This window comes from Micrasema longulum, unplaced genomic scaffold (genome assembly GCF_059751315.1).
Source record: "Micrasema longulum isolate JH-2025_06_02 unplaced genomic scaffold, ASM5975131v1 h1tg000020l, whole genome shotgun sequence".
Lineage (NCBI taxonomy): Eukaryota > Metazoa > Arthropoda > Insecta > Trichoptera > Brachycentridae > Micrasema > Micrasema longulum.
Window position 1 is genome coordinate 660428 of NW_028277228.1, and position 18542 is coordinate 678969.

Genomic DNA, 18542 nt, shown 5'->3' on the forward strand with positions numbered 1-18542 from the left:
TTACTTTATTTTAATTCGTAATAATTTCAATTTACTTATGCCCGGTTGTTTTATCATAGTAATAATAAAAATCGAAAGTCATAGTAACAATAAAAAAACAGAACTTTTTTTTGTGAAATAATTAATATTTATTTTTACAACTTGAATGTACTTATTACTTTTGATTTTTACCTGTTACTAACTAGCTTGCCCACCACATACCGCACACCGCATCTGAGGACATAAGTCTCCTTGGTGGTGCCCACATACACGGAAAATTTGCTCGTTGTCGAACGAGAAAATCTGCCCGAAGGAGCTCTCTGAAATCTGGTAGCCTAAGCGTCTTTTTGCTGAAAGAAAGTAATCCAGAAATACGTAATATGTACTTCATTGGATTGAGAAGAGAGGGAAGTGAATTCTTCACTGATTTGGATTAAATTGTTTTAACATGTTACTAACTAATCAAACAACGCCTTAGTAACGTTTTAATTTTTTAACTTGTCAGTCCCAGTCCCAGTCCCAGTCTCGAAGAAGTCGCGAAAGCGATGAAACCGGTCACTGGATTTTCCAAATTTGTGGATTAAAGTATCACTTGTCTTTTATTTCTATAAAATTAATATTATAAATGTCCACATTGATAATGTCCATATTGAAGATTTAAAAACTAGATATAATAATGACCTTGCGAAGCAAAGATATTTTAAGCAAGGTGTTGCCTTATCTCATATTATCTCAGAGCACTAAATAGGCAGGTTTTATTATACATAATTTGGACAGGTATATCATATCTCTATCAGCATGTTATTAAACACCGCTGCCAGGTTGGAGAACTTTAACTTAAATAGAAACATACATTTAAAAGTATTTCACAAAAATTATGTTTGTAATGTTACGCAATTCAATAATATTTATTTATTTTTACATAAACGGCATAAATTGCCTTTAAATATATATTGAACATAAGTATGAAAAAAAAAACAAATATAAATACATACCAAAAATGATAAAATTGCATAACTATAACAATAGTAACAAGTGGGTAAATACACATGAGCAGCCAAAAATATTAATGAAATAAATATGAAAAAGGAAAACATTATTAAATATAAAGAAAAGATTAAGAATTATATTGCGAGAGAAAAAAAGAATTAAGACTTGTTTTATAACTTTCAAGTCCAGAACCAAATATATCAGCCTTGTCCTCATATTGATTACCATATATGTGGAGCCTAGGGATAGGCGAGTGCATGTAATAGTTGTTCCTAGAACTTGCAGAACAAAAAGGAGATCTGTGGCGGGTATGTCGACCAGGTACACGGAAACACACCAAATCCAGCAAATCTGGACAGTCAATGAATGAATTATATATAAAATAAATATAAAACAACTTTGTTTTTAACCACTATTTTGTTCCATCGATCGGTTTTAAAGCTATACAACAAGATTCTTTATGAAGGTTAGTTAGTTAGAATCTAGTTATACATTTTATCCTTTAAATATCAAATCTAAACAAATGGAGCTAATAAGTCAAGTATTTTGTTATGTTGTTCTTGTAAAGATTGAACGTGTTAAGTAAGATAAATACGATCTTCAAAACTATACAGGAGTGGACTAAAGGGAATATTGTTTATTTGTTCATTCATTATTATTTTTAAATGCTTATTTAATTTCTGAGGTTTCAAAGTTGTCTAATTTTAATATTTTATTTTCAAAACGAAGAACTTTTAATCCAGTGTCTTTATTAAAATTATGATTATTTTGTATCAGACCATTTGCCAATTCAGAAAAGTTATTATTGTTTAGGCACCTTACGTGTTCTTTCATTCTAATATTGAAGTTTCTTTTGAATTTGCAAACCATCTAATCATAATTATGACGAGGCCGATGTGGAATCCAAGCTTATTAGCTAAAACGTTAAAGCATTTTTTTAAATTTGTGAGCGAATGCATGGAAAAATGGAAGGAACTGGGTTAAGGCTTACCATGAGTACTAAATCACTTTAAGATAAAAGGATACATACTTGGGTACTAGCATCGGCTGCCTGAACTAAACTCTTGTCCGTCTGTGTTGTTCTTGTCCCATAGAAGGGAAGTGGTAAATTACAAATCTAAATAGTAGACTAAATCAAGAGATCCACGCGCCGACCATGCTCTAGGACCCGTTTCGTCTGCTTCAAGGTCTTAGAGATTTTTAGGACGATTACGGTCTTTGCATAGGATTGTTTCTACTGTTGGGATTATAATAATTAAGGTTTTTGCGAGGGATTCAGTATTGTGACGAGAAGTAATTTCGCCGTTCGAGTTCGATAGAGTTCATGTTAGGATCTGTGTTAGGATTTTGCCAGTAGTGTCTTGATAATTTGATGTTCCTCTGTGATTTGGTATGGGTACGTATTGTTTTTCTTCTGTTGCATGAGTGCATGTTGTACAGGGAAAATTATAATAATGTTTCCTATATGTATGTGGGTTTTGTGTCGTTGTTTGATTTGTTTGTATTACTACGTTCTTCTTCCTTTCCGCAGCGGGATCTGGAGCGTGCGGCCGCGGTCTCAATTGGGAACTAACACTGTATTCCTTCACTGTCATACTGGGAAATTAGAAAAAGGTGATTGTGCTGATCATGTGTATTTGATTGATCACAAATTGACAATACCTCAGTGAGGGGTACAATGAAAGCTTTTAAAGTTTCTTTGTTTTGTTAATTCCGCGGTTTTATTGTAAAGAAATATTAAAATTTCGCTAAATTGGTTTTAAAAAATTTATAGTAGTATGCGAAACTGAAGAAAGACACAAGTCTTTATGAACAGTTTCGGGAAAGGGGTGGATGCTTTCATTGCAATCATAATTTTAATTTTAATAAAGACATTCGCGTTCTAATAATTTACACAAATTTTCCATTTCGGGGACCATTTTCAACTAGTTGTAAATAACTCACTATTAGAATATAATAAGAACCGGGTTGTGGTAGAGAGGGGTGCGAACCTCGGACCTTTGATCCGTAAATCAGCGATATGTACTAGCCACTAGCCACACGACCACGGCCCGATTAAATATTTTGTTTAATTTATGATGATATTTTTGTTAAACAAATCTATTTGAATTTGTACAAGGTTGAACAAGGTAGTTAATAAGCGCAAGACTTACATAGTGTCCGTTTGTATGTAGACGAAACGAGAGCGAACTATGATTACGATAGCGATAATAATTTATAATCTATCTATATATATTTATATATAAATGAATCGCCGTTATTAGTCTCGCATAAACTCGAAAATGGCTTGACAGATTTACGTGCGGTTTTTCTGCAAAATTTTCTAATTTACGTCCTCGAGGTTTATAAATAATAACATCTTCAATATGTTGAGTGGAAAAAAAGTTAGAAGCATATATGTGTTTTTCATCGATTTTCCAGGGTTACATTCGACTAAAATGCATATATTGAAAAATTCGGAGGATGTTGTTTTATTGCGTATTAAAAAAGAATGTAATTTAGCGTTTACAAACATAAATTATTTTTAATGGATTGATTGATTTCCTTACAATTTCTGCATTTATTAACTTATTTTGAATGAATTTTTAGTAATGCTTAAATAATTGGTGTAATAATTGGGGTAAATAAATGGTGGATTGACATTAAATTGATTATATCTATTTATTTAAAATTTATTCAGCGGTACTCTCAGCTAAAGATGGAGATTAGTAATTAGGAGTTATTGCGTTCTCCTCGAATTGAATAAATAAATTATTATGATATAATAAATATCAATCCACCCTATGTTATTTTATCGTACTTGCGAAAAAGACAACTGCGCCTCGAACTGTGATTATGCCTACTAAAATCGACGAAATCGACGTTTCGCTGTCCGGTTTTCCGAACTATAAAAATGAACCGATTTTCTATCAGTATCAGAATAAAATTGTCTCCGTACCGACTCTTTTGTGTTTTTCAATAAATTTAAAAAAAATGTTATCATATTTGTATACTGTACGTCCAAAGACACCAGCGCGCTTATTCACAGAAAACTTAATTTTAACTACTAAGTAAAATTACTGTGTACCAATGCAGTGTCATATGCTCCATTCGGTGCGAAAAGGTAATGATGATGATGAAAATTCAGTATTCTGTATGAAAAATACAATATGTTTACAATTTTTCTTTTAACACGTTCAACTACAGGTTACCGACGAAGATACTTTGAATTTTCATACAAATATATACATTTTCGTACATAAATAATGGTGTTATTTTATACCGTCTTGAGACATTGATATCTCAATATCTACCGATGAAGATAGCGTTTCTTATCGCGGCCTAAATAAAATTGGGCGCTTTTAAGGGTTTTTGGATTGGCTTAGCTCCCATAAGAAACAATTTATCAAAAAAGCAAAACGATAGACAAAACTCATCGCTTCAGTACAATCCAGAGAGAAAATACTGGAATACATTTGTATGAAGAAAAGTCAGACCGCTTATCCACTTAATGGACGAGTGTAATACGTTACGATTTACGATCAATGTATATTTAACTGCATGTGGTATCTATTTTACATATACACGTGTGCATTGTTCATAAAATGAGATAAATATGTTTGAATCTTATTGACTCCTTTGAAAGTTCAATGCAGCTAAGATACTAATTGCGAGGTCATTTTGAATATTTCTCGACTGTTTATTATTTTGATGTGTTTTAAATTAAATGTTTCCGTCTGTTTTGTAGAATACGTTTTTGTTTGTGAAAAGCACCCTGGACAAGTGTTTTCGACTCGATGACCACTGTTCGGTAAATAACAGCATTTATCGGTATTATTCCTGGCCAATTACTCGTACCTTTCTTTCCCATTCTTCCCTTGACCCATCCTTATAGTACCTACCTTACATCAAGATAGAAGAAATTCAAAATTAGAAGATTTGGATTTGGAACAAAACAAACATTAAATTGCATAAAAATTCTTGGATTCGTCGCGCGTCGTTGTTAAAAGTTATCAATCGTTACATAATTCACGATGCATTTCATCATCCAGTGCCCAAAATTAAAGAACATTGACATCGTATCAAAGGTAGGTCCATATTCCGTGTTCCCTTCCTTTCTTCAAATATTTCCAACCTCTTATAAAACTGAATGAAATTAGTTTTTTCGCTAGTCCGCTTATCGATACAGACCACTCTCAGGTAAAAATACTTAAAAATGAAATCGATTAAAGATAAATTCGGCCTCGTAGTGTAGCGGTTGGAACATTCGCCTACCATGCTCGAAGTCTCGGGTTGAATTCCTGGTAGGATCATGGTAAAATATATTTAACAGTGTTTGAGTATGTCCAAATGCTTGCAGACTGGCTGGATTTCCTCCCTAGTGTCAAATGATATTAAAAAAAACTACTTTCAATCATACTAAAACTGTTCATTGTCATCTTCTTCTTCGTCTTCTTCTACATTTTCGAGATCTTCTGCGGTTGAAGGTAAGGGAGATGAACTTGCATTCATCAGATTTACTGCCTCTTACGAAAATGGTTTAGTTTTTACTGCCGCTACTGTTGGTAACTTGATAAATATGGGTCTGAACTTAATAGCAATCGGTTCAATACATCTCTGTTACAATCGACTTGTAAAAACTTTCGTGCAAATTTCAGTATGTATTGTCGGAATTGCCTGTTGCGGGCTTTAGCTGCCTCCTCCGAAAACTGGTCAATATGTAAGATTACTTGCAATATAAATTTGGCGCCATACATCAAAGTTTTGTATATTTTTGGGTACATGGGATGCCAACCATACAAATTTGTGTATATTTTTGCTGTTTTCTTTAACCGCTTGAAATTACTTCTAAGGTAACTTTTAATTGAATGGCTAAATCTAAATTAATGTCAGTGATTCGTGAAAAGCATTCTGGGTATTCCCAAATCCCGCCTTGCGAATATCATCCATCGCTTAGCTCTTTAAATGCTTTAAATTGCCTTCCTAGTTTCTGTATGGGTTCTGCTGAGAAGTAAGATAGTTCAATAAAAGATGTCAGCCATTGCTCAATATATCTATATGCTTTTTATCTTTTTTGTTAACTATTTAGGAAAATGTTTCCAAAACGGCCAGTTTCTAATGTATGCGGATGATATGAAAATATATAAGTCTGTTGGCTCAGAATCTGTTTGCCAAGCTTTGCAGAAGGATTTGGATCGTCTTACGAACTATTGTACAAAAAATTGTTTGAAACTGAATACATCCAAATGCTTCTCAGTAACATTTACTCGAAAATCAAATAAAATATCTCATGCCTGTATAGTATCAAAATACTCACACACCCATACACATATACACACACCCTCACACACCCTAAATATATATACTTAACCTAACTAACATCTACAATAATAAAACAGATACACTAAATAAGAGTACGCATTGTATTTTTTATTTGTTTTGTTTTATTGTGACTATTATTGCTATGATTATTAATATGCATTTGAAAAGGCTTATTACTACTACGAGACTTTATTAATAGTCTAGGAAAGTTGTATTCGATTGTGTAAATTGCATCTGTCTTAAATTGAATTTTACTAAAATTAATCTTATATAAATTCTAATAAACTGCTTTAATGACATATAATGAAAACTAAATTTTGGTCTATGTACAATTTTTAATTTTTCTTTTATGACTGTTGGTGTTCACATATAATTGGTGAAAGATGTTTAGTGTTATTATTTTCTATTTTATAAATTGTGATATCTTTTACTGTTTGTGAACTGAGTATAAATAAATAAATAAAGATGCAAAAAACTATCATTTTTGAAGCTAGAGGCTGTGTGTTTTTTAAAATTGGCACATTAAAACACCTCAAAGCACGACTGGACATTTTGTCATTGTCAAATTTTTCTTCCATTGACGAAAATTTTCTATCCGTTTTTTTTCCTTTAAATTTCTTAAAGGTGTCAAACAATTCAGCTCGAGCGGTGTAGGCGAAAGATTTGATTACAGAATATAACTGTCAATAGTCTGAATTTTATTTCTATAAATAAGATATAGGTGGACAAGATTAGACATATAAACAAATACACCAATCTCTAAAAAAAATTAAAAATAAAATTAATATATAAATAAGACTCCCTAAACGTAGATCGTAAGTATACTAAATAAGTAGAGAACTAAGAAAAACATGTGTTAAAATAAATTACATACTATCATCTTCCACGTTCAAAAAGTTTTTTTTTTAAAAACTCAATCACACTAGTACAAAATAGCAAGAGAAACATGTCCGTAAAATTAAAGCGTCTAGATTTAAAACATGTGCCTCCGTAACGCTTGGATTTCAACTGACTCCTGGACAAGGGACGAGAGTGAGGGAATTTTAATGACTGCCGTTAGATGGACCGGCTACCTAGCTTGAAGAACATCAGTTTATCAGTTCATGGTTTACCTCTTCGTCCTAATTCTTAAGGAACTCTCTTGCTACTCATCCACAATTTCTCTTTTTTCACTAACTCGTGTAGTGTCCATGCGGCTCAACTGTGGAATCATCTCCCATCCACCATCAAAGATGTTATTACAGTATCTCTGTTTAAATCACGTCAGAAGAAACATCTCTTTTCCTCTTTTTTTCCTTTTCCCATTGAGTAATAGTTTTGATTTAAGGTAATTTATAAACAAATACGTTTATTTCTATTTTTATATATCTTTAGCTTTTTAATCTTTTTTTTTCTATCGAATATGTTCTGCAACTTGAATTATAAAAATAAAACTTTTATTTTATTGGTTGGTTGGAAGAAATTGCCATTTGGCAATAAGCCCGCCAATGCACAAATAACATTATGTCCAAAAAGTTAAATAAATAAATAAGTAAACTTTTGGGAGCTATTTCCAACAAGTTGTAAATTATAACACAATATTTGAAAATAGGAATAATGTTGTGGTAGAGCAAGGTCCCTCGGAACATTAAACCTTTAAACCGTGAGTCCACACTTCACACCACGACACCACTGGCCTCGGGACCACAACCCGATTCGACGGGATATTTAAGTTCAATATTGGCGATGTATTTAATTTATTACAACAGTAGTTTTTATTTCAATATAGAACCAGCGACCATACAACTTTTATGAAAACATTTCAGCTCTGGAATAGTATATAATAATTTGATTGAAAAGAATTAGATAAAAAATATAAACTTTGTGAAAACTCTTTTTTTATTTTTTTTATTTATATATATATGGGGATATCAACAGTAATACATGTAACAAAAATACAACAAATAAAATATACAGAGAATAAAACCAATGACAGATATCCACAGAAATACATTAAATACACGTACAATACACACTAGTGTGTTTGTGTGAGTGTAAGTGAGTGAGAGGGTGGGTGTTATATTGGAATGAGGGTGGACATGTGTGTAAATATTGCACAAGTATCAAGTGTCAAAAATATAAATAAATGAGAACAAAAGGTTTAACGGGTTTTTTGACGAACTTTCTTATTATCTGCTGTGACCGATTTTTCTGTCTAAATACTCGTTAGTGCTACGCGTGCAGTTGTCTTTTTTGCAAGGTATCGGGCAGGCGTTTGCGAGAGAGTGTCAGAAAAACAATGCTAAACTATCTATTTAAAAAAATTTCAGGCACTACCTATTCACTTAACACTGCGATATTTCACTGTCCCTTGACTGGTACTTGAAGCGTAAGACTAATCGCCTTACCTTCGTGTGACAAAAAATCAAGGTAAGCGGCATTTAATATTCCAATGTAATGCCCAATGCACCATCGGGTGCAGATTATGATATATATTTTAAAAATAAATAAAAGAAATGTTTTTTTTTTATATGGGCACTTAGGTACATTTGTTCACGACATGTTGCAGATGGAAATGCAACAAGGACTTTGATAAGCATCAAACGAGAAGTAGAAACAATTTCAGGCTACAAGGTGAGACTGACTGGAACTCAAAATTAACTATTTTGTAGAGGCGTGGTTAGTGAGTTTCTAGAAGGTCTCAGGGAAGCTAGAAAGGTCTCTATATTTGAAAAAGATTGTATTGTATATATTAGAATATAGTCTTCAAAAATTGTCATGTCCATTTTTGTTAAAATTGAGTAAATGAGAACAGTGAGGGACTTGACCAAATTTTAAATTTAGCAATTTAAAAACATTTAAGTTTTGTGCAAATGGAAGTGATATTGACACATTTAAAGCAAAGGCGATGCTCTAAAATAAATGTACAAAAATATGCTAAAAAACCCCTAGTTTTTGGACTTGACAGTTTTTGAAGATTACCTCGGATGTGTAAATTATTACAATGTATTATAAAGTACTTAATTTCTTTCAACCAACCCCCCTAAAAGACCCTTGGTTAAAAAAAAAATAGCGTATCTAATTAAACGATAAAGTTATTTTAGATAGTACTAGCTATAAAATTGTAATTGAAACTAAATGACAGAGGTAATTTTGTAGACTATTGGAAATAATATTTACCTATAGTTGTAAGAGAGGAGAATTTTCGTAAAAAATAGATGGGGTAAAAATAACTCGCTATTTTTGCATACCTGAGACATCCATATTTTGAATGTGCAGCGCCATCTCTTGAAGAGTAGCCGAATTATTTTTCGCTATAACTGAAGCCGCGCGTGCGCATTCAATACTGTTGGAAGCTTCTATTACTCGTCCATTTGTGGCGCTAATACCATCTGTCAAAACACTCATTTTCCACTTTAGGTCTTAAAATCAGCACGTTCTTAAATATATATTTTATTCAAACATACTTTGGATTCGGAAAATAAAACACGGCACAAAATGAACCATAAACAGAACTAATAGCACACGCGAAATGTTTTTCTAACAAAATTATGACCACGTACGACCACCGACAAACTCCATAATGACGACATTATTTTATCAGTCGTTGGAACCGGCGTTGAGGATCGTCTTGCTTCGAAGTCTGTTTTCTCTTGTGATAATGTTATCAGCTACCGAGTACGATGTCTGGAATGATCGAACAACAAACTTTTACGAGACTCCGTTGATTACGCGAGACGGAAGACATGAACACTTAAAAATAGCGCGTCATTTAATTAAAAAAGTAACATAAAAACATTGCGATCCAATACGTAAGACGTGTCTTATAACTAAGACATATAACGCATGTGTTATTAGTAATTTTTTGATTAAACATATTACCTATATATTTATATAAATACATGCAATTTTTTAAATTCAAATTTACACAAAAAACTGATAAAAACACGTTTGAATGGTGCTATTAACGAATTGAAAGCATTGTAAATTATAGTGAAGTATTATTGTTTGGGTAAACAATATTTTTATTTAGTTATTAAAATAATTATAATTGATAGTGATATGTACCCCAGTTTATAGGATGTGTTCTTCAAAACTGTCGTCTCTGTGCGCGTATGAAGGACAAATTAATCATAATAGAGGAAAAAATATTTTCCTTCGCATTATATATTAAAATAAAAAATCAAGCATCGCACTTGAAAAAAGTAATTTAAATTGGGAATCATTTTATTTTAGTACGTATGTAGGTAACGTAAGAATTTATTTACGTAAACAAACATTTTTTTTTCCCTTTATTAAGGCCTTTTACCAAAACGTGATAATATCGTCTGAAAACATATAACATATTTATTTACGAATTACAATGCGCATGGAAACAACAACACCAGAAAAGACAATGGATGAATATGTGTACACAAACATAAAAATAATGAATACAAGTACAAGAAAATCATAAAATGTTATTTGTAATAATAAACACATGAGTGAACTACTAAGTTTTGGCATCGGAAAAAACTCACCAATCTTAAATTTAAAATAAGCGACAAAGTTTTTATGATTTTGATATTATAATAATATATAAAATTATTAAGGTAATTTTTCAAATACTTTGTAATAATAGTGACATCTAGCGGTAAAATAAAACTTTCATCAATCATCTTCGATTTTAACTTGGCGCCAAGGACCCGTGGCGCCACAGCCAAACAGCGGTAATGTCGTTAATTTCTGTACTCCGCTGCGTAGAAGATGCCGAGCGAGGGAACTTATTTCTAGCCGTTGCGAAGAGCGGTAACAGACTGACGGTGGCGGGTAGCGACTCTAATGAAAAACGAAACAACTCAAACGTCAGATGTTCTTCGTCGCGAGCTCGTTCTGGTCAATTCTTAGATAACTGTGGATTTACCGGGATATGTGAAATTGTGAATTGTTATTGTAACTTCACACCGTACTGTGAATAGCAAACAGTGTTCTAACATGAGATTTGTTTAGTGATTCCAGTGTTTTAAATAATTTTCAATATGCCTGTGACATTTTTGGATCGGATTCCGCTGCCAAATTTGAAGATTTATTCGGCCCTCAGCGTCATTTTACTGTCTGTATCTGTGTATCATGCAGTCAATGTGACGAGTGATCCGGAATGGAAGACGAATGTGACGCAGGCGGAGGGTGGAAAAAGTCAAAGCGATTTGTCCATCTTGCTCCAGTCGTCCTCGCTTCACCTGTCTTCTAACGATTCCAGGACCCTCGGTTGCCAGTTTGCAGATGTAGCCAGCTTCATGATTCAAGAACCGTTCTGCATATGGGTTAGTCCTCAGCCGATAATTATCTAGAAAAATTACGTACTAAATTGTACAGACTAGATGCGTAGGAGTGACGTTTGACCTCTCTGGGGGGGTTAATATTTTGAGGGTGGGTTTACACGTATTAAAAGGAAAATCAAGTGAAGGCTTTTAATCGATGGCTGTTTCTATACATAACATATATTATAAACCTTATGTTATTAAGAAATCACACCATTTAATTTTCCTTTGGTTTGAAATGCTTACCGGCTCAATATGTTATGTGCCTTATGGCGAATTTTCATCGAGACCTTTGTCTACAAAACACATATTCTAATCAATAATTTGATGTTAGATTTCTTGGAATGTTCAAATATGCGCGACAATTAATTATACATCATTTTAGGGATTTTTAAAACTTGATAAATTCATCGAATGTTGTATGGTGCAATAACTACCTCCGTGGTTGCAATTTTTCATTTTAATCCTTAAAACGTCACAGGTTTTTGTGAACCAATCAATTATAGCGTTGTTATGACTTGTGTTGTGATAGATTTCCGGTTTCCGGGTAGCCATTTTTTTCAACGTTTGGTGTATTTTGACAACTACGGAGTTCTACTTTTAAATGTCAACACAACTCATCGACGACAATCCGCGACAATCCGCGACGTCACGAGCGGAGTAATTTCAAAATTACAAAACTTAAAAAAAATCTAAGCGATTCATAGACATATATTTTTTAAATTGTTGACTTAGTTTGACAGTTTATTAATCAAAAAATAAAAATACGGCGAACTTCCCCTATTGTTGAACTTTATTCGATCAACTATTTTTTATGATATGCGAATGATTTGGCTAAACTTAAGTAAGAATCAAAAGTTTTATCTACCTGCCATTTTAGTTCCTACCCGTTTTATATAAACTAATTTATATGCAATAGGCGGGTAATATATTTTGTACAATATTTTATTTCAAACAACAACTGATATAACAACTAATATGACGTATATTAATGTTGTGAATAGTTGAGATAGGCCCATTTTAGACGAGTGTAAAAATCCACACAGCACGATAAAATAACATAGGGTGGATTAATTTTTATTGTATTATTATTTTTTAATATTTGTTTAGTGGCAGATAAACGTACTAACCAATACACCATAAGGCGGATAAATCTACAGCTTGCCCACCACATACCGCACACCGTATCTGAGGACATAAGTCTCCTTGGCGGTGCCCACATACACAGAAAAGTTGCTCGTTGCCAATCGAGAAAAGCTGCTCGAAGGAGCTCTCTGTAATCTGGTAGCCTTAGCATCTTTGTGCTGAAAGAAGGTAATCCAGAAGTACATAATATGCACTTCGTTGGATTGAGAAAAAGAGGGAAGTGAATTCTACACTGACTGGGATTTAGTCGATTGGACATGATCGATTCGCCGAAATTATTACAAAACTTTTTAAAAGCCTTGAAATTATTTTTGGATGCCACCAAATCTGTATGTCCGATGGGACCTATAACAGTGCCACGGATAGTAGCGAGAAGCTCCATTCGGTAATTATAGAGAGAGGGGAAAGGGACAAGGCCACATAATGTGTTCAGAAGATTGCTTAGGATATCCGCAGCAGCACGAAGGGGAATCAATATTAAAAACAAATAATTTGTCATTAAATTTACCCTGACCTGATAAAAACTGCGTAGTCCAGTGATCGGGGATAACCCAAGAAGATTTTAAGCGCTGACGGATTGCTACTACTACTACTACCATCACGCCATTTCGCCGTAGGGGTAGGCAGAGAGAATGGACCGCCACACACATCTATCCTGGCATACAATCCTAGCCTCTTCCACATTCATACATCTTGTCATACATGCCCTTCGGTTCTGTCTGCTTTTGACATGACCAGACTTAAGATTTTGGTTTATCTGATCATGCCACCTCTTCCTTGGTCGTCCTCGTCTCACGTTGCCGTTCATTTCCGCCATATATACTTGTTTTACCATTCTTTCGTCGTCCATTCGTTCTACACGACCAAACCATCTCAGAGACCCTTTCTTAATCTTTTCAATTATACTTGACTCAGATTTACACTCTCGCCTGATTTCATCATTCGTAACCCTGTCATACATTGATTTCCCATACACTCGTCTAAGAGATCGCATTTAAACCGCGTTCACTCGGCTTTCATCCTTCCTCTGCCAGTTCCATGCTTCACTTCCATACATAAGTGTTGGGACTTAAACTCCGTTGTGCACTGCCAGTTTAGCTTCGATTAACATATTTTTATTAGAAATTACTGTGCTTAGTGCTCCGTTCATTTTGTTGCCCGCATTCACTCTTCTTTCAACGTCTTTTTCTAGTCTTCCATCTCTTGAAAACATGCTTCCCAGATACACGAATTCTTCTACTTGCTCGAGACTTTCGTTGTTTACATTTATTATGCAGTCAGTAACTTCACTATCCCTTTCAAATACCATCACTTTTGACTTACTTTCGCTCATCGCCAATTCACTCTCCAGGCATACACCATACATTCTAGAGACTATTTTCTGCAAATCAGCTTTGCTGCTTGCTAACAGAACTGCATCATCAGCATACAACAAGCAGCTTACTGAAAAATTATCCATTTTTGCTCTAATCCATACGACGGATTGAAGGAAAAAAAAGGTAACCCTCCTGAAGGGGAAGATTCCCATCGCGATCTACACTCGACTTTCTTTTGTAGGATTTTTATCTGAGAGTTGGCGCTGAATGTTTTTTTTTTTAAACACGAAATAGTGTAATAAATGTCAATCTACCCTAATTTTACCGTGTCGTGTGGATTTGGATGATACGTGTGTAAATGGGCCATAATGTCGCGCTGCGAGCTGTTGGCGTCGAAATACTGTTTACATTGTCAACAAAAGGAGACTAAAAATAGGCGGAACATACACTATAATAATATATTATACAAGCTTTTACCCGCGGCTTTGCGCGTGGGATTATTTATTTATTTATTTAATCCACATAAACGCCCAGAAGGCTTTTACAAGTATGGTACATAGATAAAATATATAAAGTAAGAAATAAAATATAGCATTTGGTACATTCAAATACATATTCGTACATATAATTTTCGTGTTATATTACTTTATTATTTAGTTTGTTTTTTAAATTTATTCTTGAATTGTTTAAACTTTCTACTGAATATGTTGTATAATATTTAGGTTTTTTTTAAATCTTGTATAAATTTTTTTTATAAAGGAAATTTGTTTAAAAAAAAAATAGTAAGCCAAATATGTTAGTATTATAAATTTTTGTAAAAGGCAAATTTTCCGTTTATGTTAATAAAATAAAATATAATATTCTTAAAGATGACAGGATATACATAAATTTAAATTAATTAATATACCCAGTACGAAAAAAATAAAATTCACAGTTGTAAGCCGGTAGAAAAGAAAATTATAAACAAATTATTTACATGCTTTAAAATGTTAAAATAAATAAATAAGAATGCGTATCATTAGACTTTTGTAAAACTAAGGTTAAAGGAAAGACTTGGTGTTAGAGTAAAGATTACATAATATACAAAAATATTGTAAAAAAAAACACATAAAATTAATAAAAATGAAGTCTAAAAAAAGAAAATTTGAGATGGAAAATTAGAATTAAATATATTACGGAGAAACAAGTTAATAAATTACTTTTGTTGTTTAAAAAATATAATTTTCCAGGTGGAATGATATTTTTTCGGGTTTAAAAGTAGTCTGTATCGATTGCCGGTCCTCCGACTATCGCTTTGCGAAAAAACGACGGTACGTTAGTCAATGGCAACGTAGCATCATTATTCTGTTTTAATACTGATGACATAAATTTATTAGTAATTCGTGGCAAAGCACTGTCAAGGAGCATCTGAATGTTTCCAAGGTCTGTGTATTGGCCCAGTTCTTTTTCTAATTTTTATTGATCATATTTAAGATCAATTAAATAATGTACAATCACTTCTTTACGCCAACGATCTTAAAATATTTATAACTATTTAAATTACTCATGATTGTTAAGCGATTATGCGCAGCTTACCATTATATTTGACTAACCATAACAATGTTATACGGCAACTTTATTTACAGAAAAACAAAGAAATAATTACTATTTATTTTAAATCATTTCCACCGTTTTTATTTTTATCCTAATATTAATAAAGCGCGCCCAGCGCCTGCGGTGAGCCAAGAAACTAGGCGATTTTTCCAGCTTATTTTTTCATACAAATAAGTATACTACAATATTTGAGTTTGTCCCAATGTTTGGAGACAAAATACTGGATTTCACCCCCTCGGGAGTCATTAATATTAACAAATTAATTTTAAGTATACTATATTTTAAATGTCTTTACCCCAGTGCGGGTTTTATCTCCTAGATTAAACAAATTATTTGAAGATTCTCGATTTCGAAAACAGTATTTCAAACATTTTTTCTTTGAGATGGTATTTTTGACATAAGACCATAATTACTTTCATGCTTCATATTGCAGGACATATGGCGCTCGACGCGGCCGTTTTTTAGCACTATTAATTTCTATAACGATTCGGCCAGTTGACATTTCAATTGAATACCTAATATCGACTGAATTCTATATAATATCATACATCACGAAATTACGTCGTTTGAATTGATTTCATGGATGAGAGTTGTTGTATCACACATAACCACAGAAAAATATCAATTTATAGTACATATTACTCACATTATATTATGTACCAGAGGGTATTTATAGAGATGTAGGTACAAATATATGATTTTTTTTATAGCTTACCTGTAAATAAAATCACCATTCGCCACTGGTATGTATTGTAAGATAATTAATGAAGCTTTATAGTTTTATATCTTTTATGCTTTATGCTTTTTTTTTTGCACCACAACAGGCCAGGAGGCCCAATTACAGTGGTGAATTACATCACAGAACACTCAGGCTTGAGAAAAATCACATAAATTTTTGTGTTCTCTCCGGGAATCGAACCCGGAACCTTCCGTGTGTGAGTCAAGCATTTTGACCACTACACCACGGAGGCCGCCACTTAAGATAATATTGCGGAAAATATGTCAATAATATTAGTATAGGTTGGTGTTCTTTATTTTTTTACTACCCGATTGAAATATTATGAAGAAATTTATATTTTAATACAATATTCATATTTTAAGAATTTATTAAAATTTAATTGCAATTGTAAAATGATTAATCTATTAATAACGCATCATTTATATTATAAATTTTAATTAATAATATTACAATAGTTCCCTTTCCGTACCTAATGGTGTATGGGGCACTGCACTGTTAAACCGACCGCAGTATCTTGATAATTTTTATTACATGGTATGTATTCAATTTAGAAAGTACAGCAGTTTCCTAAGATAATATTTTATTGGTACTAATTTGGGAGTAGCATTGGGTAGTAAAAAACCATTTATTATGCGAATAAAATATGTGCTTTTTTCTCGAGTCAACGGCCTTTTCTAGTCCAGGCCGATGGAGATAGTTGTTCTAGTGACCAGCGACTGGGTGACCCAAAAAGCAAAGAAATTTGGGCACTGTTCTACTGTTATGTAATGAATGTTTGTAATCCGAAAACGCTACATACAACGTGACTCGTTATGCGTATTTACTCGTGTTGATGTTAAACACAGTTTTTTCATAATAATTTTAATTAAATTGAAAACTTTTAGTTTCTATCCGTTGATTACCGACCGGTTTCGAAGCTACAATTAAGGCTGTAGTCGGTAAGTAGCTGCGGTAAGGGCTGGTTTAAAGTTTATAAAAAACGTTAATAAGATGTTGTTATAAATTGAATATTACAACCAGAATTCTCCTCTTTAAAAAAAAAATTCTATAAAAATGGTTTCAACTTAAATATTTCAATAAATATATATTTTTTAAAGTATTACCGAATGGCATAATTTTATGTAGAAATAAAGGAAAATGTCACAAAAATGTATGTGATTTAAAATACTTGTATTTCTTTTCAAAAACAAAAAAAATAAGATTTTGCTGCGGCCACTTTCATGTTAAATTTATTATCTTCAAATTATTATAACAAATTTTAGTTCAATACTTAGTCTTTATTGAGATCCCAGATACCTAAGTTAAGTCCTAATTTGAAATGGCGTAGTCTGCCGGTTTAAAAGTAATTATATTTTAGCTACGTATATTTTTTAGTAGAAATTACCTTTAAAAATTATTGTTTTTATCTAATTTATGTTTTTTTATTATTGCGCGATTAAAAAAATCATTCGTTGTAAAATAGCAAAATCGTACGATTTCCTAATTTTGCGCGCGTTTTACCAGACTACAGCCTTAAGTATATGTTTAAAAAAAAAATAACCCGCTAAGCTTCTATTTTAGAGGCTACACAAATTAATAACACCGGGGCCCGTATTACAATAGGATGTTAACATTTACCTTCAATTTTATCTACAAAAAAAATAAGTTTTACTTATTTTAGATATGTATACTTTTTCTAACCTGATGAAGATACTTAAATTTCCATACAAATATACGCATTTTCGTACGACATATCGATTTTGCTTTTAACGGTCTCCATATGTACCGTTTGTAATCGCGGCTCAGTCCAATAGAATGGTTTTGAATTTTTTTCAGTCTTTGTTTGAAAATGATGGATTACACGCTGGAATTGTTTTTATTTGTACCACTTACATAAATTTATCGATCGCGCTGACTACAGAGCGCCTTGCATCAGCCAATATCCTCATTTCTTGTCCCACATCCGCTACTTTCCATACAATCTTCACTCTGGCGTTCGCTGGTTGCCCCCATTTGAACTTCCGTGAACTGATTTACATTTCACCAACACGCATTGCTCATGTGCGGTTATTAGGACATCTCTATAAATACCGAATGAACCCCGAACTGATCTAAAGCGTAAGACTAATTGTCTTACCTTATGTGTAACAAAAATAATCAAGATTAGCTGCGATTTAAGTTCCAATGCTCCGTTTGCGGGTAGTCTTTATTCTTATTTGA

General features: G+C 32.8%; 2 protein-coding genes across 4 annotated transcripts in view; one reads left to right on the forward strand and one right to left on the reverse strand.

Annotated features, from left to right (window-relative positions):
- The window catches only part of LOC148285616 (transcription factor HNF-4 homolog), a 233560-nt gene extending 223770 nt beyond the window's left edge, over positions 1-9790 (reverse strand). For all 3 annotated transcript variants that reach the window (XM_088243220.1, XM_088243211.1, XM_088243203.1), the window contains exon 1: positions 9501-9790. In XM_088243220.1, coding sequence (XP_088099346.1) covers positions 9501-9657 — 157 coding nt within the window. In that variant the 5' untranslated portion in view covers positions 9658-9790. The remainder of the gene's footprint in view (positions 1-9500) is intronic.
- Positions 9791-11006: 1216 nt separating this feature from the next.
- Positions 11007-18542, forward strand: part of LOC148285618 (E3 ubiquitin-protein ligase AMFR-like) — a 91915-nt gene continuing 84379 nt past the window's right edge. Inside the window, exon 1 of the mRNA XM_088243191.1 lies at positions 11007-11552. Within this exon, the coding sequence (XP_088099317.1) occupies positions 11268-11552 (285 nt within the window). The 5' untranslated portion in view covers positions 11007-11267. The remainder of the gene's footprint in view (positions 11553-18542) is intronic.